The sequence below is a fragment of the Homarus americanus genome, unplaced genomic scaffold, assembly GCF_018991925.1.
Source record: "Homarus americanus isolate GMGI-L3 unplaced genomic scaffold, GMGI_Hamer_2.0 scaffold40248, whole genome shotgun sequence".
In the NCBI taxonomy this organism is placed as follows: Eukaryota; Metazoa; Arthropoda; class Malacostraca; order Decapoda; family Nephropidae; genus Homarus; species Homarus americanus.
Window position 1 is genome coordinate 4,141,017 of NW_024712526.1, and position 25,394 is coordinate 4,166,410.

Here is a 25,394-nt window from a genome sequence, read left to right on the forward strand (position 1 = left end):
TAATGAGAGATTCAGTGACTAAGGAGAAAGAATTCTTTTTCTTTTTTTAATACAGGCTGACAACCCTTTATCCGAAATTCCGAAAACCGAAATCTTTTTTTGTGGAGCCACATGTCACTGACCCACATCGGGGCCTGGGGGGTGAAAATGTAATAGTAATAATAATTATAATAATACAGGTAATAATAATAATAATAATGATAATACAGTAATAATAATAATTATTCATAGTAAATAAAATTTTTAATAAAAAATACACAAAAATAAAATAAAAATGATAACAATAATAATAATAATAATAACAATAATACAGTACTGTAATAATGAAATAATAATAATAATAAAGAAATACAAGAATGAAAAAAAGATCAAAAGTGAGAAACATGACCTAGATCTATGAATTATTATTATTATTATTATTATTATTATTATTATATTTTAGCCCCCAGGCCCCAATGTGAGTCAGTGACCTGCTGTGCCCGGGTGGGCTGATCCCTGAACAAAAAAAAAAAAAACTAACCATTCTGAAATCCAAAAAATTCCAAAAACCGAAATGCATCTGGTCCCAAGTATTTATTTCCCTTATTTTGCTTATTCTTTCAAACAAAACAAATAACTACAATTTTTCCTTATATTTCTTGGGAGATTGGATTAAAGATTTTTTCTTAGATCTTCTTGTCCTTGCTCTATTCTTTTGGCCTTGGTGTGTACGGAAAGTTATGCACTGGAACAGACAAAGAGGAGGTATATTAGACAGCTGTTAGTTGATATTTTCAGTCTTGAGTAATCTAGTCACAAACTGGTAGAGCTGTCATGAATTACATTATTAATTCAGTTAAAATATTATTTAAATATAAATTTGATATTTATTGAAATTTACAAGTTTAATCTATAATTTAGATCAGAGAACTATGGTATCCAATTAAGTTTCTCCCGCCTACTATTTTCCAAAGTAATCGGTCTTACAGCCTACAGGCACAAATCATATCTGTCTCCATTATTTTTATGACTACTAATTTTGTATGGGACAGAAACCTTTAAGGAGGGAAATACAATGGAGAGGGAGCAAGATAAGTACAGAATAGAACACAACATAAAAGAGCTAGAGCAAACAGAATTATCCACATATTCTTGATCACATCCAGGGTGAATCACAACAATTCACTGTGTATCTTACCGGGTAAGTTGTCAGGTTTATTAATGTTAACACGGTCACAAGTGAATCCACTCCACTGTCACTCCTTGAGCACTGATTTTACATTACAGGAGGTCCCCGAATTGATGCAGGGAGCTCTTGAAACCTCTACCATTTGTAACTACGGTGCAATTGCAAACAAAATTCAAGAACAGAAAGGTCACTAGTTGTACAGCCGTAGTTGGCAAAGAAGATTATGTATATACTGTAGTTATGTCAGGTAAGTTTAGACATTATTTACTCTAGCTGTAATCATATTACGGAATGCTTACACAGCTACTCCTCGACTTATGACCTACTAGACTTACGACCACCAGGACATACGACCACCCCAGTCGTACCAAAAATTTTTCAAATTACGTATTTTCGAGTCCCGACGTTAGTGATTGTGTGCAGTGTACTGACAAAATTTTCATTTGTAATTTACTTTAAAATGGCTGGCAAGCTTAAAATTGAGAGTTTTATGGTGCTGAGAAGAAAAAGAGACACCTATTTTAGATTTTCTATGTATTATCTTCGCATTTTCGACTTACGACCTGGATTTGGGTCCCTAACCCCGTCGTAAGTCGAGGAGTGGCTGTAATTGAAGTCTTGATAAATAAAGCACACATCAAATAAAAGTGTTTACTTTTCCTGTGCATTAAAATGGGAAAATGATTTATGAATCGAAATATTTAAGGTGAATAAAACAGAAAGGGTTGAGAAGCACTAGCTTAGATGACACTGTGCTAGTTAATTGTAAAGGCAAATCTGCACACTACAAGATGAGAGTAGCCTCACGTGGCTACTCATTAACCAATCCACTGGCTTCAACAAGGCCTCACAAGCCCTAACCACAAAGTGGAGTCCAAGTGCACATACACTGGCTGCATGAGCTTCATACATCCAACCAGATCAGATGCATAACTGCAATTTTTTCTATTTTTTTCTTTTGCAGTGGTCGAAACAGGGTTCTTACACAATATATGTACAGGTATTGAAATTGCATTAAGAGAAGTTGTATAAAGCAAGAGTCACCTGTATTGTATACTACTCATATCAACTTTGTGTACTTTCAACCATGTTTTTATTTTTAATATATATATATATATATATATATATATATATATATATATATATATATATATATATATATATATATATATATATATATATATATATATATATATATATATATATATATATATATACAGTCAACCCTCACTTTACGTGGTTAATGTAACCCACAGGGTACCGCGGAAAGTGAGAAACGCGTAAAGTGAATAACATAACATATGGGATTAAATGAAATAGAGACCAGCTGACCCCCAAACTCCACTTTTTCCAACACAATACCTATGTTCTAGTAAAAATAACATCTTAATTTTATGATGGTACATGCACACAATTAATACTTAAGAGAAATAGAGAAATACAGTCGCCAAGTTAATGTCCATTCAAATAATGGACACGACTCCCTCCCCCTCTTCTCACACTACACTGCTGGCTCTTCCCTCTGAGAAATTTTGGGGGGAAAACCAGGTATAGTAATAAATAATACCTCAAACTAAAGTTAGGATAATATAATTGACATTGCTGGATTCCTTGTAAGACCAGGAATATTTTGAATATAAATGTCATATATTTTGCACAAAAGATAACATATTTACTCAGAGCAATCATTACATCTAAAATTTGTATGTCTAATGCAAAATCTATGATGTTTATATTCAAAATGATCATCAAATTGTAAGAATTCCAGCAATGTAAATTATATTCTGGCCGGGTAATTTGTATGAATTTTATGAGCTAAAATAAAAATCTTCAGTTAATAAAAAAAAAAATATTCTTCACACGGTAACAGATGGTCGGTCGCCGGTCCCTCCCTCCCCCCCACCCCTCACCAACCGTCCCTACTACATAAATGTGTGGGAATACCAGACTGTTTACCTTTTTAGTAATAAATAATAAATCAGACTAAAGTTAGGATAATATAATTGACATTGCTGGATTCCTTGTAAGACCAGGAATATTTTGAATATAAATATCATATATTTTGCACAAAAGATAACATATTTACTCAAGAGTAAACATTATATCTAAAATTTGTATGTCTAATGCAAAATCTATGATGTTTATATTCAAAATGATCATCAAATTGTAAGAATTCCAGCAATGTAAATTATATTCTGGCCGGATAATTTGTATGAATTTTATGAGCTAAATAAAAAAATTATACTTCACCCGTGTAAAGGGGTACACCCACCGCGGAATGTGAGCATCCTGGGTTCTGGCAGGGCACCGCGTAAACGTGGAAACGCGGAATGTGGGACCGCGTAAAGTGAGGGTTGACTATATATATATATATATATATATATATATATATATATATATATATATATATATATATATATATATATATATATATATATATATATATATATATATATATATATATATATATATATATATATATATATATATATATATATATATATATATATATATATATACACACACACACACACACACACACACACACACACACACAGTATACCGGTAGTCTGCATTTACGCGGTCAGTTGCACCCGTGGAGGTCCGCGTAAAACAAGAAACGCGTAAACGAAATAACAGAACATATGGGATTAATTGAAATAGAGACCGGGCCGACTCCCAAACACCACTTTTTCCGACACAATACCTACGTTGTAATAAAAATAACATCTTAATTTTATGATGGTATGCACACAATTAATATTTAAGAGAAATATCAATAATATTAGGTTCTTTAACACTTACATTAGAAAAGATGGCTGGGCACACGGGGATGGGGAGTTGGTTCATAGGCAGAGTGCAGATTATTGGCCCTCACCTGTATCACTTCTATCACTATCCACCACAGAGGGTTGCAGGGCCTCTTTGTCAAACCCCTCAAAGTTCATATCCTCACTATCACTGACTTGGGCCGGCTGTGGTGGGTGGCGGGTGAAGAACTCGGTAATGTCTTGATGACTGGGCGACCTTGTACGCACCCTGCCCGAGCCGCTTCCCGCGTAAATGATGAAATTTACCGCGTAATTAAAACATTTCATTCTGGCATAAACAAAAACCCCGTAAATCCAGACTATACTGTATATCTTTTTAATAATTTTCACCACTTATCAGCTTACTAGCTGTTTGGGCAGTTGATCTATCCAGTGTTAGCATAGGAGGAAACTGGAGTTCAGGAAACTGTGATGTTTGGTAGATTCACACTGGATAACACCTTTCTCATGTGTGTCTAGACCAGTGGTTCTCAACCTTGTTTGCCCCATGCACCCCTTTCACCATATGTCAGAATGTCATTCCCCCCTCCTTTCCAAGATTGTCTGCCTCAAAAAGTGCATTCCAAATAATATGCATATAATACTGAAAATCCTTTATTTTTTCCATATTAGTATCAGTTCCCCCCCCCCCCCAAAAACCTGAGGGGGGAAATTCCCCCCTGGTTGAGAACCCCTGGTCTAGACCAAGTGGGGCTTGAGCCCTTGACATATTGGTGAGAGATACGTACGTTATCACTGTACCACCAACATTAGACTCTACAAGAAACTTTTTGACACCATACATTCAACTTACATTTTCAATCTTTACTCTACCAATTCTCCAAACTCCTAAAATGCTTCTCAATGTATCTATCAATCACTTCTCACATGTACTTGAGTTTCACATCCAAATGTAGAAGTTGGTGCTCACTACTACTGCATACATTTTCCTTGGAAACACACACACACACACAACATACAGTCTTTCCACTAAATAATAATCTCAGCACTCCATTTGTTTTCCATTCCTGCATTATTCGATTATTAATGTAATCCTTTTCATTTCCCTCCTTATGACACAGCTCCAAGATGCATGAATACTGTAATGTAATCTGGAAATATGCAGAATACCAAGGAAAAGGCTAACAAGACTGGAAAAAAATATCTGTAGTGTATTACATTGTTACACTTGAGTCCCATGGCTGGTTTGTGTGTAGGGTGCTCGCAGTTGACCCAGCAGCAGAATGAGTACCAAACTTTTCAATTGGGAATACTGAAAGGTAGTACGAGTGCAGGGTCAGCCACACTGTCTCCTTGTGTACTATACCCACATTGCCTCTGATGAGCCATCAGTCCTATACAACCCTCTTTCATTTTCAGTCAATATAAAATATATTCAATATTTATACATTATGGACGATTCTAGGCACTACTATCAGCTGAACAAGAAAGAATGAAACTTAGCTCTCGGTAAAATACGTACAGTACAGTGTATTTAAAAAAAATTACAGTACAAAATTGTACTCAACTTACCTGATCATCTAAAACACCAAGCAGGTTTTTCATATTGCACTTAACACCGTTGGCCTTGAGGTTAGACTGCAGTTCCTCAACAAAGAAGGGTTCATACAACAGAACCTTTTGGTGCAGCTCTGGATCACTGGTAATGAATTGCACTACCTGACTACCAAGATTAACTGAAATAAAATAAAAGTTGAAGCTGATGATAAATGGTTGAGGATGGCACCAAAGACCCTATTTTAAATTCTAAGTACAAATAATTTATGGAAAAACCTGTTTTTGGTTTGCCTTCAGATTAGTATAAGTGAACTAAATGTCAACTGTTTGGACAAATGGTGCAGAACATTTCCATGTTCAAGAGATTTCCAGGCATTGAGACAAATCCTTACTCCTGGAAAAAATCATACATTTATGGAAATTTTCCAGGTATTGGTGAATGGAGCACTGTTGCTAAGGAGGCTAACTACAGTTGGACATCCACAGAACTGTATCCATTTATGCAAACACTGCTTTACGGTATAGTAAATAAACAAAAGATACGACTGTATATACACTATACATTGTACTCACCAGCAGACTGAAGAAACCTTTCAAACTAATCCCCTAAGATATCAAATGTGGTTTCACACAACCTAACATCAACACCCCCCAGCTGGAAGTCCATCCCCAATTAAATTCCCTGCTTAATAAGATTCCACAAAATAGGCTAAAAACATACCTTGCCGAGTTGGGGAAATAATGTCGTCCTCACCAATTCTTAACATCGACTCCTCAAGGCATTCAAATTCAGAACCAGCACTGCTGTAGGTATGAAAAAAGTAATCCTATTAGCTTGAAAAAATAGATATTGTTATGCCTTGCCTTAGAGTAAGAGCTTTCCAAAATTTCCAGTCTAAATTTATTTCTATACAGTAGTGAATAACTGATTTAGTAACATTCATCTATAAATATGTGCACAATAGGCTCTTAAATTTGTGGGGATGACTTAAAGAATTTTAACATCTTTGATACAGCACTAAAGTGATTACAATACTAAAGTTACTAATCATTGGCCAAAATTCTAATGTGAACCGAGTTCATGAATATTCATACACTGTACACCTCATGAAAATGTTACTAACTTTCCAATATTTTATAACATAAGTAAGAATAATAGATAAATGATGTAATATACAAACCAGTACTGTATACACACAGAAAATAAAATAAAATGGGAGACGCAGGCACGTATCTTAAGAAGTTGCCATTGTTTAGTGTCAGGATTAAAGTTGACTACAGTATTAAAAACTTCAAATTAATGTTTTCTCAAAAAAAAAAAATTTTTGAACCAGGAATACAAACATGTTAGGTCTTCATATACAGTTCATATAGACATTACATTTGCTTTATATGAATAGCTGAACAAAAATGTTTAGGCATATTATTTTTGACTAGGGCCAAGCAGGTATTAGAGAGTTGGCACCCCTTTGATTCTATACCTGCTAGCAAACCATTCAAATAATAATGATTACCTGAGGTGCACCAGTGAACCCAATACTGAGAGCTCAGGAGGGGGAAGTCCTATAAACTAATTCCTTATGTTTCTAGGACCCAGACAGAATAATAGGAAATAACCTGGGCTAAAGCAATGTGTTATCACCGCTGGCTTCAGCTACAGTGCTGGCGTGTGATGCCATAAAATCTTTCGACCTGTGACCTCGCCAGAAGTAGAAGTGTTTACAGACAAGTCCTGGTTCTGCTGAGTGGACTGTCTTAGACTGGTGGCGGTGGCTGCCCGCCCCTCATATGAGACAGATCGCCCTCTCTAGTGATGCTGTGAAGACCAGCCTTCTCCTGTCCGAGAATTTGTGCTGGGACGATTTACGCAATACTGTTTTCTCTTGGAACACCATACTGATCAGCATTAACCCGCACTTGTAAGTACAGCCTAAGTGATGACATACCCCTCGGTACTGAAATATTGTTGACTAATTACGCCTACTCGTTTCTGCTTAACCTGGAGTAATAAGACAATGCAGAATAAAGCGAAGCTAAGATTAATAGAGTTATGAACTTTGTGTTATGTCATTATGTTTAATAAATTGTAATTAAGATAAAATTGTGTGTGACTAACTAATTATGTATCAGATGGATCACCTTGTAATATTATGAATGCCTTCTCCTCTGCAGGTTTTGACCACATCAATAAATATTGAATGCGTCAAAAGACGGGTTTCGATCATTCCCTTCGACTTGCCCGTAACTGTTAACGCCTTAATGTTTGTTTTTTAATCTATGCCTTTTTTGTTTTAATAGGCTACATGTTGTTTTTTACTACTTCCAGGTGGTTTTAATGATTTATAGTAGATTTGGAAAGGCATACGATAGGGTGAACAGAAAAGCACTGTGGGAGCAGGGTTGTTATGATTTAAATCAAATGATTTAAATCAACTTAAATCAGAGTAAAAAAATCATGATTTAAATCAAAATGATTGTTTTACTCATAACTGTTTTCTCTTTTTATTCTACATGATTGAAAAGTATATGCAATGCAGCAGGCTAATAACATTATTTGGATTTACATAATTATGTTACTTTACTATAGTCTGTTCTCTCCAGTTTTGCGAAACTTTGATCATATCATAAGGTCTCATTATTAATGTATATATTTACATGAAATATATTGTTACCAAAGATAATAAATACTATTGAAATTCAGAAATCATCACATCCCAGGATCTTTGTATAGAAGAGCAGGAGGAACAATGCTAGTAATGCCATCAGACACACGATGGAACACAGTGACAGATTCTATTGAATCTTATTTAAAAAACTGGGAGACCCTTGTCAAAGTGTGCAAAGAAAATAGTGAAGACATTGATAGGAAAATTTAAAGGAAAGTTCATGATAAGGCATTAAAAAGAACTGCATAAGACTATTTAGAGAGACTTAAGCCTATTGCTGTGGCATTGGACTGTGTCCAGAGAGAACATACCCTATTAAGTGATGCTGTAGAAATCTGGGTAAAACTGAAAACTGATATTAACGAGTATTTAACAGATAAGAAGGATATGGATTAGTTTGAAAAAAGAATCAAAGTAGCATTGACACCTGCCCATTTTCTAGCTAATGTGATAGATCCAAGGTATCAGGGCAGACATCTGACTCCTGAGCAGCGAGACATTGCAGAACAGGATGTGTGCGAGTCTCTTCCACATTTCCCTTCAACATTAATGTCCTTCCATGGAAGAAGTGCACCATTTAAAGAGGTCTATTTTGGTAAAGATGTTGTTAAATCTCTCTCACCCCTTGCTTGGTGGCAGTATTTTGCCAATGATATGACAGAAAATGTAATGGATGTTCCTAGGCAATTATTTACAGCTGTTGCATCATCAGCAGGGGTTGAGAGAATTTTTTCCACATATGGATTTGTACACTCAAAGGTAAGAAATCGCCCAGGACAGGAAAAGGCATCTAAGCTTGACACAGTACATAAGCCTTTCAATGTTCAACTGAGCTAATTTAAATGTTTTGAACTATTTTTGTTGTTTACAGAATGAGAATATTGTGTTGACTTGAAGTTATACCGGTAATTCTTAATACACTATAATCCTACAAATGTAAGAAAATAAACTTGTTACCAGTATTATTTTTTTTTTATATACAGTATATATATATATATATATATATATATTGTAACAGGGAGAGAAATACCCAGGGTTCCCCAAAGGCTTTCATTCTTTGATTTCACATCTTCAGGGGGTGAGTGCTCACTGAAGGTGAAACTGCAAGCGTGAAATCCGCGCATTTACGCGGATTTTGTTTACGCGTTTGGTCATTTACGCGGCACCTTGCCAGGATGAAAATTCTGAATTGCGCGGGTCATTGCATCATTTACGCGGGAAGCGTCGCAGGCAGGGTGCGCATTAGGTCGCTCTTACGTTATCGCTGACATCATATGATGTATCGGACTGTGATTGGGCCACGCATCCTTACCACCCATGCTTTCCCTCCGCCGCTAGCTGTGAGTGCTCTAATGTAGCATGACGTGCCCTGCCACCAGAGGGTAGAAGGGTGATTTAGGGGAATTTTAGGAGTGTTTCTGACTTTATGCATTTTTTGGCTTTACTTTGTATGTACCTTTTCTGTGAGTTGGAACCAATTACCCATTATCTCATTGAAATAATAGATTCAGTTAATGAAATTTTCGGTTAACAAATGACTCTGTGGAACCAATTGTGTTCGTTAATCGAGGGACCACTGTATTATAATACAGGTCCAGGGGAGCCAAGTTGCCACTGCCCATCTCTCTCTCTCTCTCTCTCCAACTGTACTTAAATGAATTCTTTATAACTTTCAACTGTAAAAGAAGTATAGTTTTTCCATGCATTAAGATGAACTTAAATTTAGATTTTGCCTTTAAGCATGTAGGATGAGTCTAGGTGACTGATCAATGCTTGTGTTTTTCAAATTTAGCTGTTTCACAGAGATTTTTTAGATGAAAAAGAATATAAATGATTGCTAAATCATCCTGAATGTAATGCTTATGATTAACAGCACATTAAAAAGTTATAAAAGGACTACAATTGCTTAAAACTTATCAAAAGCAACAAAATAGCATTAAAACAAAACATTTATTTTTTAAACCCAATGGTTTTTGGTTAATAAAAAAAGTTTTTGTCAACCCTGTTTTAACCTCTTGAATTTAAGGAGGTTCAGACATTGAACACAACAAGTTAAAGGTCCTAGTACTCAAGGGGTTAAGCAACCCACAAAAGTAGTGAATAATCTCAAAACCCTCATCAAATATTATTCCTTCCCACACTTTCAAGTATAGATTAACAATTGTTGACAAAATACCTTGAGGAAGACACTTGAGAAGAATTAATCTGGCTACTCCAGTCCTCTTCATCCTCATCACTATCCATTTGTTCAGTTATGGGAGGAGCAATTGTCACATCCTTACCAATCACCTTCTTGTTAATGTTTTGACCATCTACTGCAGCCGAGGTTTTAATGCCCTTTGATGTAATTTTCTCCTGCACTGTGGTTTTGTTTTTCATGTTTACTGGAAAAATGTATGGTGAACTGTATTACAAGAATGATCAAAAATAATAATAAAAATTACAGTATAAAAAATAAATACTGCACACCTTTTCACATATCCGTTGATACATTGTTACATAACTATTTGACAAATTTCATAATCGAATGACAGAACACATATCGAATGACAATCTTAAATAACTGTTGGTGGTATGTCATTCTCCAATTGTTAGATTCTCAAACTATATGTAGACTGTCGGTTTATTGTTCACGTCTGTCAACTTCATAACTTATGTCAATCATTTCCGTTAGCATGAACAAACAGTTATTTTAGATTGTCATTCGATATGTGTTCTGTCATTCGGTTATGAAATTTGTCAAGTAGTTATGTAACAATGTCTCAACGGATATGTGAAAAGGTGTACTGTAAATAAATATATAAAATAAAATTACATCATCATTACCAAACTTAGATGTAAGCCTTAAGGGTGTTCTCTGGTGAGGAGTTTCACAAAAGCTACTCTCAGCCTCACTATCAGTAACAAGGGGATGAGTCTCTTCATACACATGCTGCAGGAGTACCACAGCCTTCCGACGACCCAGTGGTCGCACACCATATTTTGATAATTCTTCCTGGAAAAACAGAACTTTCAGTATAAAAATTCAGAATACATACTATAGATAACCAAAAGACTGTACACACACACACACGATACTAACCAGAAAGTCCATTTCCACCCACTCTCATTCTGGCAACAACCATACCCATAGAACTCAACACTGGACCTTAGCCCATTCTCCTCTATCTTAACTACATCAACCTCGTCTTCTTTATTCATGCCTCACCATTTCCAAGCCCAGACACTCCATCTAATTCTTTCTTCTTGGTCTCATGCCCCAAGCATACAAGTTTGTTAAGCTGGTAATAAGTGAATATATCGGCAATGTATTCAAAACACCACATGATGAATGTTTTGCTAAATTTTAAATCAAGAAATTCTTGACCAATCTATATCAGGATCTGAAATCCAGTAAATATTAAATTTGCATATAAGGAATTCTATACAGAACAAGAGAAAAAATACCTTATACTGCATGTAAGTTAGAGAGATAAAATATCCACTATTTAACTTACCTTAAGATTGGGAGTGGACATATTCTTATAATCAGGCAATGGTGTCACAGTTTTCCTCTTTGATGTTTTGTTTGTTTCAGGTGTCGTCAGATTAGGAATTGCTTCTTGAAAATTCACAGATTTGCAACTTTTTTTAGACATTTGTTTGAAACCTTCATCATCTTCCTTTTCAAACTCTTTCCAAATTAAGCTATCTTCAAGGTCCTCTGTTAGCTGAACCAAGGTTTCATTGCCAATAAAAGATCCTGACACTATTGTATTTGCATCTTCACATAATGATTTAGCTCCTCCTTTTAATGCCGATCCTCTGAATTTTGTTCTCGATGAGCTAATGTCAATTTTCTCTGAAGACTTCCTTGTTGAGGCTTCTGTCACAGGCAATTCACACAGTGGAGCAAAATCTGGCTCACACTGAGAAGAACTTGCACCACAAACATTCCTCTTAGTGCTAGAGAAAGGGCTTTCTTTCCTTTTCTGAGAAATTTGTCTTAAAATGGGTAAAATATTATCATCAGTATGAACATTAGCTTCAGTCACTTCTGGATATTTTGCAGGTGTTGGACAATCATCTATGGGATATGGCAAAGCACAACCTACATCATCAAAATCCTCCCATACGTTGGTGATGTACGGTTCATTTACATTCTCTTGTTCCATGTCTGGGTTTTCATCTTCTGTCAAATTTTGGACTGGTGCATCAGGAGCATCTACAGTGTCTAGTTCTTGTTGAGAAATGTTTTTATTAGTATTAGGAGTTTTCATATTTGTCCATGGTTCCATTTCTTCATCAGTAAGATCCAAGTCAGGAGAACTATCAGAACTACTGAGAGTTAGATCAATCATGTTACCTTCAACTACTTCTGGACAGTTACTGAAGATACTATCACCTATTTCAGGACAGTTACTGAAGATATCATCACCTACTTCAGGACAGTCAATTATGTTCTCTCCATATGGCTTTGGGTGGTCCGTGTTCTCTTCATTTGACTTATGACAGGCCATATAGTCATTCTCTGCTTCTGGATAGTCCATACAATGTTCATCTACTTCAGGACAGTCCTTAAATTCATTTTGATCAGCTGCTTTTAATAATAGTGAGGATCTTGTGTCTTTTATACTCGACAAACTACAAGTTTGGTCAGATATATTGCCTGCACTCCTACGCTCAAAACTTTGCTCATTTTCAAGGAGCTTTTCATTATTCATTTTCTTTGTCCTTTGGGGACTGAGAAGAGGCAAGGCTTCTGAAGAAACTTTCACATCACTTGCAGGGACATTCAATGAAGATCTCGAGTGCTGACCTAAGGAGTCTAATTTACCAGATGAATTTTTATCTGGACCCAAAGCAGAGGAAAATCTTGGTTCTGAAGGCACAGCAGCTACACTTTCCTCACATGGAGATAGATTAGGATAGACTAGTGTTGGTGGAGAAGGTGAAGGATCTTCACTAAGAACAGACTCCTCAAATAAATCAGGAGACTGAAGTCCTCGGTTGATATGCGTGTCCCTAATTCTTTCCACATTATCACCAGTCGATGAATTTTCTTTATCAATGTTTGCTGGCGAGTTCCTCCTTTCTGGAGTTTTAAGTACAACTTCTGGAGTTTTTTTACAAATTGGGGACAAATTAAGTTGACGCCTCACTATTCTCCCACTTTCTCCTCTTTTTTCTTGTAAGCTTCTTAATCTTTTTGAAGCTAAACAAATGTCTGCATTTGAACTTGTGTTATTATTCATGACCCTAGAAGTGTTGGGACTATTTTCAAGAGAGACTGCTTTGATCGGAGAAGAACTGGCTTTGTAAAGAGATTCTAGATATGATATAAGATCTTTACATTTATACTGAAGAGCTAAATCAAAGGTATCCATCCACAGTGGATCATCCTTCACCTTTATTTTACAAGTACCAGTGTACAGATATGCTAGAAATGTGTGTGCTCCTTCAAATGAAATTCCTTCCCATTTAACTTGCATCTTGTTCTCCTTCACTTCTTTATAGAGCTGAGGACATCTTACAATTAAGACTAGAGAGTGGATTGAAATGCTGCTGCTATCTGATGTTGTTACAGTGACATCACTCTCATCTTCACTTGCTAGTAGTGCACTCCAATCAAGAAGAAATTTGTCTTCCATGGACTTTGTTTCCACACATTTATCTTGGTTTACTAGCTGTGATCTCAAGTAATTTAAGCGACCTTTTTTCATCTCATCTGTAATTTTTCTTGAAGGAGGCAACTTAATTGTCTCCATATCATGATTTACTGTCTCATTATTTAACCCTTCATCAGAAATTGGTAATGTTTTCTGCAATGAGAATATTTCTCCACAACTTTCTTCTGCCCTTTGTAAAATAGCATCACTATCACCTACAGGAAATGTCATCAAGTTACTTTTGCCTTTTTGTTTTAATTGTAATGGTGGTGGTTCACTGCAATCACTGTCCTGCAAAGTCACTAAATCCACATTTCTGCAGTCACTTTGAAAACCAATGCAGGGATTGCTTGTTTTCCCTCCAATTGCAATATTCAAGGAAAGACTTTTTACAGATTTTTCCTCTTTCTTGTCTCTATCAGTTTGTCTTGAGACATTATCTTTACTTGAGGCTGGAAGCTTATTACCTGAATGGAGGATGGTGTCATCTTCAAGAAAACTTTTTGTACAGGTAGCAATGCATGAAATCTGATTACCATCCTCTGAGAAGATTTGGGTTGAAATAGAATCATCTGAATGTACAGATGCAACATCACATGAAATTTTATTTTCTTGTAAGATTTGGGTTGCAAAAGAGTCATTTGAATGATCTGAATTTACAGATGCATTGCTCGCTTTATCTTTAACACAGCTAATTGACCCTTCTTCTTCATCCCTGTTTTGCACTAGCTCTAAACCTGAGGATTTTTCAGAGGATATCTTATCCTCTGAGCTATCACAGGCAGAAGGTAAGATTGTGCAGCAAACAGGGTCATTTTCTAATTCAGTATTTAATGTGCATTCTGAACTCTTATTCAAGACTGCTAACACTTCACAATCTGAATTATCTTCATCTTGACATTCACTGATGTGAGGATTACTTAAAACTTCAATTTGTGCCAAGTTTATACCTGGTTTATAATCTTTTTTACTATTATTTTTCAGGTATTTGTTGTCTACAGATTCAGTATCAGTAATATCTCTTTCTTGAGGGCTATCACTGATTAAATTATCCCTATCGATTTGTATCCAGGATTCTTTTGACAGATTTCCCTGGATATTTATTTCATCTTTTTCAGTGTCACACTCCTTCATATCTTCATCTAACATTTTACAGTCATCCTCCACAATGGAACCTATTAAGTCATCACCCAGACTATCATTTTGATGCTCAACTTTACTGTCACTATTAACACTTGTACTTTCCTTGCATGACTCATTATTTCTCTCTACTACTATGCTCTCCACTGTTTTTCCACCACCTTCACTCTTAATTTTTTTGTAAGTCTCATCATAATCTTTACTTTTTCCTTCATCACTTGAGTGAACAAGCCAAAAACCACTCCCAGCCTCCACAGTTTCATTGGGATCTGTGGCAGATTCAATTTCTTGAGGCATGGCTTGATCTGCATCAAAACAGATATCATTGCAGGTATATTCAAGACAATCTTGAGAACCTAAGAGCTCAGCAAGGGCTAGCTGCGTGCAGTAGCCGTCAACCACAGATGTTTCTTCACATTCAGATCCTGAGTCAGAATTCTGGAAATAGAGAAAAAACAAATTAATGTACCTGTAATAGATTTATCTGTTGCATAGTTAAAGGCGTTTACATGGGGTCCTCGATTTACGAACGTCCGACTTACAAATGCCCGCCAATACGAACAGGGTTAAACTTGAAATTTATAGTACGGGAGTATTTTATTTACCTGAAACTTATTTTTACTGTATTTTGTCATTGTATTTCTTCTTTTGTCTTAAATTAAGTGATTTTTAGATGTATATAAGGACTAAGGCTATGATATAGTGGAATGTTAAACATTGTTCTGTAAGTACAGTATGTACATAGCATGTGTTCCAAATTATGTAGAAATTCGACTTAAGAATGTCTATAAGAAACATGTTAACCTAACCTTGGTACAGTATATATAAACTACTCCCTTGCTTTAAACGAGGGATGCATGCACAGCGAATTTGTTTATAGCGAACATCTTTTAACATGAGAGAAAGGGGGATAGGTTCCATGATCCAATATGTAGGGTCGGGATATGACTTTTATAAGAAAAAAATATATATATATATATATATATATATATATATATATATATATATATATATATATATATATATATATATATATATATATATATATATATATATATATATATATATATATATATATATATATATATATATATATATATATATATATATATATATATATATATATATATATATATATATATATATATATATCACGACTCCCAAAAATATCGACTTTTTCCAATATACAGTCTCTCCTCGACTTACGACAACCCGGATATACAATGGCCATGGTCGTATAAAATATTTTTCACATTACTTATTTTCGAGTCCCAATGTTAGTGATCGCGCTGTGTACTGAAATTTTTTTAATTTGTAATTCCCTTTGAAATGGCTGGCAAGCATAAAAGTGAAAATTCTCGTGGTGCTGAGAAGAAAAAGAGACACCCATTTTAGAATTTCTATGTATTATTTTCGCCTTTTTGACTTACGACCTGGTCGTTGGGACAGAACCCCATTGTAAGTCAAGGAGAGACTGCATAGCGATAAATTTATTTATTTCACAAGGGATATCGGGCAGGAAATATTTCAAATGTACCGCCATTGCAAACAAATGCGTTATTTGCTCACCAGAGGCGCCACCGTGGTTGCTCACCCATGCATTCATGCTCAGTCTTTCTGAGTGAGTGACGAGTAAGCAGCCGACTCTGCTGCAGATTATGACTTCTAAGGTGAGTGTAAATGGGTTGCTAGTGACGGGAAAAGTGAAGTGAAGAGAATGGAAAACTTAATGGAAAAGATTTAATACTGTAACTAATATTTTTGGTTTGTTCGTTTATATAGGTGTAGGATTGTAAAGTGAGGGTGGCAGTGTGGCGTCTGCTACTGAGTCTGGTGTTCCCAGGATGGTGTGTCAGCTGCTGAGTCTGGTGTTCCTTGATATTGATATTGAAACAGTCTGTTGTTCCTGAGTCTAGTGTTCACTGGTGCTTTAGTTAGTAAGAAAATGAACTCGTTAAGTCAAGTTTAGTCACTTTTATTGGCCTCCAGAACCTAACCCTATTTTCCCCATTGATTACATGTAATTATATATTGCGACTTAGTACTGTATATGGCGAACAACCTTATACCCTATCTCGAGATATATCCCGACCCTACTGTACTGAATTGTTTTCTCTCTAACTGACATAGCACACACAAATACTGTAATACATAAATATATAATTAAATAGAAACACAGTATAATTGAGTACTCATCAATACACAGGTGGAGGAAGATGAGGTGGCCTGTAAAATGGCTATATGCATGTTACCATAGTTACATGCAATGAAACTATGGTATAAAAGTTGTGGAAAAATAATTACAATACTCTAACATGATTTAGAAATAAAACTATACAATAAGAAAAATGAAGATCATGGGCATTTACAGTATGTATGGAGGCAGTGAGCTGTAACTGAGCTGCCAGTTCAGTCACGGTGCCGCCTCCGATGTGACAGCACGGCATACACACAACACAGCATATACAGTACGTACACACATTTCTGAGTCATCTGGGTGGCTGCCTTGCTGAACCCAAAGGATGGTTTGAGTGCAGAAGGAGCTATTTTTTGAACATGAATTATGTGCTATTGTATTGTATTTTATGATATGCTATGTATCAATTTTATTGTTTACCATAAAAGTTTTTGTTAATTTTTGTTGTAAGCAATTTGAAATTTGCTCAAATTAGGCTCACCTTCTCATTGCTATATCAATTAACTCTGAACCCCACCGTTTATATAGAATTTTGGGTGTTAATAAACCAATCGAAACATCCCACATGCCATGAGGGTTAGAAACATAATGGCTTTCACTATAACAATGTATATAAGTTTCTACACAAGCTCAGTTTGAAAAGAAGAGATATGAAAGTGAAGATGTCTTATTGAATTTGCTGCACTCCTAAGGGGACCCAGGGACAGATCCTCCATCAAAGTGTTATAACTTGTACATAAAACAATGTGAATTTCTGAGAACAAAGGGAGAGAAAGAAGTGTAACCCACCCCCACCCCCATCTTTACAATGGGCACCTGAACATATCCCAATTATCATGAACACGGTACAAGTAATTTGAACTTGCAATCAAATTTTAAGAAAACATAATGTCACCAGAATTTTAATCAACAGGGTGTCCCATTTGTCCATTCTCATAGTAAAATTTCACCTTGATTTCAGCAAACATTCAAATTGCTTGCTATGAATATCAAAGTTGTAAAGTAACTAAATAAATTTACTAAAATACTGTACTAAAGTAACATTTTTGGGGTATTTACTTTTTAAAAAGTACTAATTTTTTTAGAGCTTTTACTTTAGTATGGTTTTCTAATACCTTTACTCCAATACAATTGAAAAAAACAAAATCGTTATTTGTTACATGCAAACTAATAATATATTTTTTAATTAACTAATTATTAATCTTGGTAAAAGAGTTGTGTGGGTGAAGCCGTGAAGGATAGGGTGTGGGGAAACACCATGCAGTCACATACAATATGCCCGGATAATTTGCGGTCCTCTATTATTTGTGGATGAAACACTGGATGTACCCAAGAATGTCTGCGGGTAGTTTTAAAGTTGCCAGCATTTTTACGGCCGGGACAGGGAGCCATTCGTTCTGTCTATTCCGCGCTTTATTAATAACAAAGCACGGAGTAGACTTGAGGGTAGACTCACATTTTTAATAAATTTGTTTCTGATAATTATTTGTGAGAGGATTTTCCCATTATTATTTATTTGTATGTTATTCACGGATTTCGCAATTCGCGGCCATTTTGAGAACCTAACCCCGGCAAATTTTAAGAACATGCTGTACCTAGAGGTCTCACGAGGCGAGGTGACGTCAGGTCAGGTCAGGTCAGGTGGCAGTGGCCATGACAGCGGGCTTTCCTTTTTATCTTCTTGTGTCCATTAGCAACTTGACCACCCACCCCACATAGCCACCCTTTTATCCCCCTCCCCCCTGAATCCCCTCTCTTCTTCCCACTTTTCCTTCAAGGGCTTCATATTCCTGTTAGACCTCAGTTGCTCTTTGCATATACCTGTACCTAAAATTAATTTCAAAGATGCTGTGATTCTAAAATGCTGAACATAATTCCATCTTAGATATAAAGCCTGTATCTATTCATATGTGTGAGACTGAGTATATTTAAAATTCTGCCTAAATAACTAAGCTAAATATCTAAGTACCACTGCACCCCCCCACCTCTCCCCGCACCCACCAGATGTTACGTGGTGCAAAAAATTCAGCCACTCATCTATTAGAATTGAAAAGTGACATCACCACAACCACACCTCCATTAGAGGGACAGTTCACGGTGAGTCTTAGTCACACTCAGTCACTATGGAGGCAACAATCATCCACAAACTCCTCAACTGAAGGAGCTTGATAGCTACTTGGCATGTCCAAGGGATGGAATGTAGCTACTGAGGTCTTTGCCAACATTATGTGACTTATTTCTCAAGTAACACCCCACTACCTGCATCTGCTACTTGTGAGTGTGTTTGGTTATGCTGGGGTGACAAGCCTAGTCACAAGACCATGCGGTCCGACACTAATACATTGGTACTCATGTCTCGCAGGGCACACTGTGACTTGTGAGATGGAGACAATATTGATATGATCTAAGGACAATGAGAATTAGCACCCACCAATGCAGTGGGGGCAGTCAAGAATTAAATCTAAATTATTACGAATAAGTAGGTGGTGACATATAGTGGTTAGTGACTCTTCCTGTGGTAGGAGGTCCCTGACAGTGAGACAGTCAAGGCAATAGTGTTGAAGGGTGTTAGTGTTGGGACAGTTACAGAGTTTACAGGAAGTGAACTGTGGGTCATTCCCCCGCCTTAGATACTTGCCAGATAGATCTGTATCCTAACCCAATGCGAGCAGGAAGAAAGTGATCAGAGTGTTGGATGGATATATTTTCAGCCCGTTCATTATCCCTGCAATGGATTGTAGGGAGAAGTGGCTGAACGTATTCACTTTCGGTAGGTCATGCTGGTCTTATATTTAGGCCTAAAAGATCCTGATTGGACAGCCATAATTTTGAGAATCAGTTATTGATTAATCCCGATAGAAAGATTTGCAAATAATCATGTGTAATGCTATGTGTCTTATTTTTATCTTTAGTGAACTAGTGTTTTATAATTTGCTGTAGATGTAAATATTTGAAACAATTAATACATGGACTGTACTTGCAGATGGTAGATAGCGTGGATTGTTGCAATGTTGACTTGAAGCAACAAAACTCCCACCCGCTTATGGCTTTTTTTTACTTTAATCGATATCATAGTGTAGATCCCGCCCGCTGGAGGGGCCGTGACGTAGATAGCAAGCGCTCACTGTCATTGGCTGAGACGGAAGAGGAGGGTGTAAGCTGGCCTCTGTGATTGGCTGCCCACTCCTCTCACTCACTCACTGACGGGATGAGAGCACCTTACTACGCAAAAGCCAAGCCCATAATTTCCTGTCTGCCACAAATTGATGTTCTACCCTATTTCCAAAGGGCTTTCAACCTTACTTACGGTGTAGTAATGAGATCTTATCAACTACCATCGCATAGAGCTACGCCGTAAATAGTGCTTTCCAACAAAAAAAAAACGGGTTTTGCCCGGATGGTCTGAATACACCTTACGATGCGGTACGCCTCATATGATGTTTAATGGAGATGAAGTGGATGTTTAGTGGATATATTGTAGGTCTGTGGATGTGTAGTCACATTCATTATTGGTCTCCTTGTAATTGCACATTATGATAACTTTAAGGTTAGTTTTATTCATTGATATCTTAAGTGGGTATTTTTCATTAACAATTACTTATACATGTTTAACTAATTACTTCTCTTATTTACATTATAACACATAATTATTCATTAGTTTACAATGCATTGTCACCCAAGTCAAAATACAGTCAGTCCTCGACTTACGACGGGGTTAGGGACTGACGACCAGGTCGTAAGTCGAAAATGCAAAAATAATACAGCTCCTCCCCGACTTATGACCTACTCGACTTACAACCACCCGCACTTACGACCTGCCTCAGTCGTACCAAAATTTTGTCAAATTACGTATTTTCGAGTCCCAACGTCAGTACAGACAAAATTTTCGTCTGTAACTCTTTAAAATGGCTGGCAAGCTTAAAAGTGAGAGTTTTGTGGTGCTGAGAAGAAAAAGAGACACCCATTTTAGATTTTCTATGTATTATTTAAGCATTTTCAACTTATGACCATTTCGACTTACGACCTGGATTTGGGTCCCTAACCCTGTCGTAAGTCAGCGAGGAGCTGTACATAGAAAATCTAAAGTGGGTGTCTCTTTTTCTTCTCAGCACCACGAGAACTCTCACTTTTACGCTTGCCAGCCATTTTAAAGGGAATTACAAACGAAAATTTTGTCAGTACACAGCGCGATCACTAACGTTGGGACTCGAAAATATGTAATTTGAAAAATATTTTATACGACTGCGGCGGACGTATGTCCGGGTGGTCGTAAGTCGAGGTGCTCCTGTACATGATAAAGCTGTAGTTAACAGTATTCACGTAATCAGCAGATGGCACGACCACTCGTGTTGGCATTTATTGACGGCGGGTAGAACTATGTTTTCATCAGCGTAAAAACTGTCTTTTAATTTATTTATTAAACCTTTAAAATTTATTTCACAAAACAAACAGTATTAAAAACATTTAATGTTTCTCTAAGAATCGAAACATTAAAGACATAATTAATGTTTTTACACTAACGGCAAAGAAGATACACTTCAGTACCATTGTTAAATTAGGAAAATGACCAGCGAGGAATAGAATAAATTAATAAATTCTTAAGACACCAATTTTTCTCACGTTAACACTAATTTCATCATTTCAAAACACTCTTTAACAGAACACGTGATATGGCCGCTGTGTCCACGTGATTAGCCGGTGAATATTCTCTAAACTCTTCTATAAAACATTTTTTAGTTAGATTGTATCTATGTAATGCCTTCTATACTGACATCTCTCAAAGTACTTGAAGCAAAGTTTCCCTTCCATCTCTATTGTCCTTAAATTCTCGAACCAAGGGCAGACCCGAACTCTCCTTTCTATCTCAGACTAATTGCCCTCAGATCTCAGACCTAGGTCAGACTCTAACCTACTCAGACTGCTGTTTCCCCCAATTGGTCCGAGTTGGTGAAGGGTTACTGTATCATCCACTTTTAAACCTGCAAAGCAAAACTTAACAATCCCTCTACACTCTGCACAATAAACACCATTTCATATTCCAACTTAACATCACAATACAAGTTAGCATCCTATGTGTCATCTCCATCAATTTTGAATTGGTAACCTCATATGAGAAGGGTTGATGCTTAACTTTAGGTCCTACACAAATATTCCCTGCACATACCTTTTCTGCTAAACATAGATCTTCAAATTGCAGCTTAATATAGAACATTTTAAGGGAATTTGAGTTGGGAATTATGCAAGCAAGTTGCATGGTGCCCCCAAAATTATTCAAGAATTTAACTGGATATGCAAGACTCTATAGGATTCCATCACAGATTATAAGCCTTTTCTGCTTAATGCAGGGGACTGGAAACAAGAGCAAGTAAATACACAGCCATTCATGTATTACCATTCATTGATTTTCACTTCTGAAAAGATGTGTACCACAATGAAATGCCCATAAAAAGAGGGTCTCACTGCTTCAACCAAGCCAGCATCATCCATCAGTACATTGTTCTCAAAAAATCATGCAATTCCATGCTCTTCACTGATTCAGGCAAAAATATATAAAATAAATACAACTTTACATTTCTCCTCTAATTATTTTTGCAATGGAAATTTAATAAAAGCTTTGCAAACTCTATCATACATGCTGGGTTGTATGAAGTACCTCAGTTAAACAAGATGTAATACATTAATGAAGGGGAAAGTGTTTGCAAGAAAGGAGAAGGGTTATTACCTCATCACTCACTGCATGTCGAGAAGTCAGATTCAAACGTCCAGGAATTTGTGAAAGGCTTCTTAAAAGTCCTCCCACTTCAACTTTCTTTGGTTTAATGTATGGTTCAAGCTCAGGAACATAGAACTCCTCAAGAGGGTGATCAGTGCATCTATGAGCAGCATCCCATAATCTGCAATCCTGTCAAGAAATTTTTATGAAAACACCTTTTTCACTACAGATAATTATAGGTATATCCCTCAATTTACGATCACCCTATCTAAAATATTTCACTTGAACGATGGTTCAAACAAATAAATCTGCATGAACGATGGTCATCGTCCAGCCAAAATCGCTGACGCGCAGAATATGGAACACATCTCTTGCTGCACTTGACAGCTGCGGTCTACCAACATGCCGCCACACAGCTATTCAGTGCACTACTGTACCAGGGTTTGCTCCATGGTGATCGCACACAGCCATGATCGTGTAGCTCAACGATTATCAGTCTCGGTGTTGTTACAATACTTATCATCGGTGGGTTTTTTGTTGTTTTTTTACCTTACAGTGTAAGAACATCATTAACATTCACATTGTACTCTGTTTTGGTGACTGTAAAGTGCTTGCCTCTGTTGTTGTGAACATGATGTTTGTAAGTTATCATCGTTCACTTTTTTTATGACAGGCGCTTTTGCTGTTTTTGTGTAACTTTGAAAATGTCTGGGAAGGCTTGACATTGAGAAGCTGTGTGGGAGACAGAGTGACGTCTCCACTCCACCATCAAGAGTCCCCTTAGCCTCGAAAGGGACATGTGATGACCAGAATTGTTCTTAATAATGTGGCGAGTGGTGTTATTCAATTGTATTTTATATATACGAGGTGTGATCTAATAGTTCCCGGACTGTCTTCATAAAATCATTATTTTTCAAGATGTTACAATGAAACTTTAAGTCACCCTCAAAATATTCTTCAGAGGCCCCAATGCAGCACTGAATCCCCTCCTCCCACTTCTGGAAGTCCTTGTTGGTGAGACTGGAGAGCACCTCCTGCTATGTGGATCTCCATTCTGTCCATGATCTTCTTTCCCTCGAGGTTCAACTTGAACTTGGGAAACAGCCAGAAGTCACAGGGGGCCCAATCTGGAGAGTATGGGGGATGGGAGACAACTGGAATGCCGTGCTTTGCCAGAAAATCATTCACAGTGAGGGCAGTGTGCTGAGGTGCATTGTCCTGGTGAAGGAGCCAATTGCCAGTCGTCAGTCAGAATCTGGTTAACATTTCCATATGAAAGGTCCAACTGCTTGGCAATCTCGCAGATGGTCCCCTGACGCTCTTCATGGACAAGTTGGTCATTTTTCTGGACATTTTCCTCACTTCTTTCAGTGGAAGGCTACCCAAAACAAAGCTCATTTTCAAAGGAAGTGCACCCTTCTTTGAAGCATTTGTGCCCCCTGAAAACTTGAGCCCTGGACATTGCTTCATCTTTGTAGACTTCCTTGGTCATTTCATGGGTTTCTGCACCAATTTTTTCAAGTCTGAAGCAAAATCTGATGGCACAGCATTGCTCGAGGGTTGTGTGGGGACTGACTCGACTTAGCAGATGGGCTGGTACAGACACTCGCACAAAGCTCCACTATGGCCGGTTGGTGACACAGATTCCCGCCAAATCGATGCAGTAAACAACTTATACCCAAGGTGAGTAACTGCTGATGATTTTAATTCGATATCTGTTAAGAGAAAGGTTTTACGAAGCCAGTCCGGGAACTTTTAGTTCACACCTTGTATTGTACTGTATTATTATTGTAGGAATTTTATTTTCGGTGAAACATATGGGTGTCGGACTGGCTGGAAACATATCCCATTGAACCCCATGTTATATGATCATGATATGCGTTATTTCGACCTGCAATGGGTTTTCAGGAAAGCAACCCCATCGTAAACAGGGAGATATCTGTAATACAGGAGGGGTCAATTTTATAAATACACATTCAACATGTATACTGTAGTTCCCCTGAATAGAGGGACAGGTGACACACACATATATATATATATACAGTATTACCCTGCTTTACGCGGTTTCACTTTCCGCGATTTCGCATTTACGCGGTACCTCGCCAGAACCGGACTTTCACTTTACGCAGTGCATCTACTCATATACGCGGGAAGCAGCGCGGGCAGGATGCGCACAAGGTCGCCCAGTCATCAAAACATTACCGAGTTCTTCACCCGCCACCCACCACAGCCGGCCCAAGTCAGTGATTGTGATAGTGAGGATATGGACTTATATGGACTTTGAGGGGCTTGACAAAGAGGCCCTGCAAGCCTCTGTGGTGGATAGTGATACAATTGATACAAGTGATACAGGTGAGGGCCAATAATCTGCCCTCTGCCTCGGAACCAACCCCCCCAACCCTGTGTGCCCAGCCATCTTTTCTACTAATGTAAGTGTTAAAAAAACTAATATTATTGATATTTCTCATAATTATTAATTGTGTGTGCATACCATCATAAAATTAAGATGTAATTTTTACTACAACATAGGTATT

General features: G+C 37.0%; 1 protein-coding gene across 1 annotated transcript in view; it reads right to left on the bottom strand.

Annotated features, from left to right (window-relative positions):
- Positions 1-504: 504 nt before the first annotated feature.
- LOC121861027 overlaps positions 505-25,394 on the bottom strand; it is a 45,807-nt gene continuing 20,917 nt past the window's right edge. Inside the window, exons 7-13 of the mRNA XM_042358507.1 lie at positions 22,870-23,049; positions 11,660-15,388; positions 10,989-11,157; positions 10,339-10,546; positions 6,218-6,300; positions 5,512-5,675; positions 505-724 (exon numbers count right to left, since the gene is read on the bottom strand). Coding sequence (XP_042214441.1) covers positions 617-724; positions 5,512-5,675; positions 6,218-6,300; positions 10,339-10,546; positions 10,989-11,157; positions 11,660-15,388; positions 22,870-23,049 — 4,641 coding nt within the window. The 3' untranslated portion in view covers positions 505-616. The remainder of the gene's footprint in view (positions 725-5,511; positions 5,676-6,217; positions 6,301-10,338; positions 10,547-10,988; positions 11,158-11,659; positions 15,389-22,869; positions 23,050-25,394) is intronic.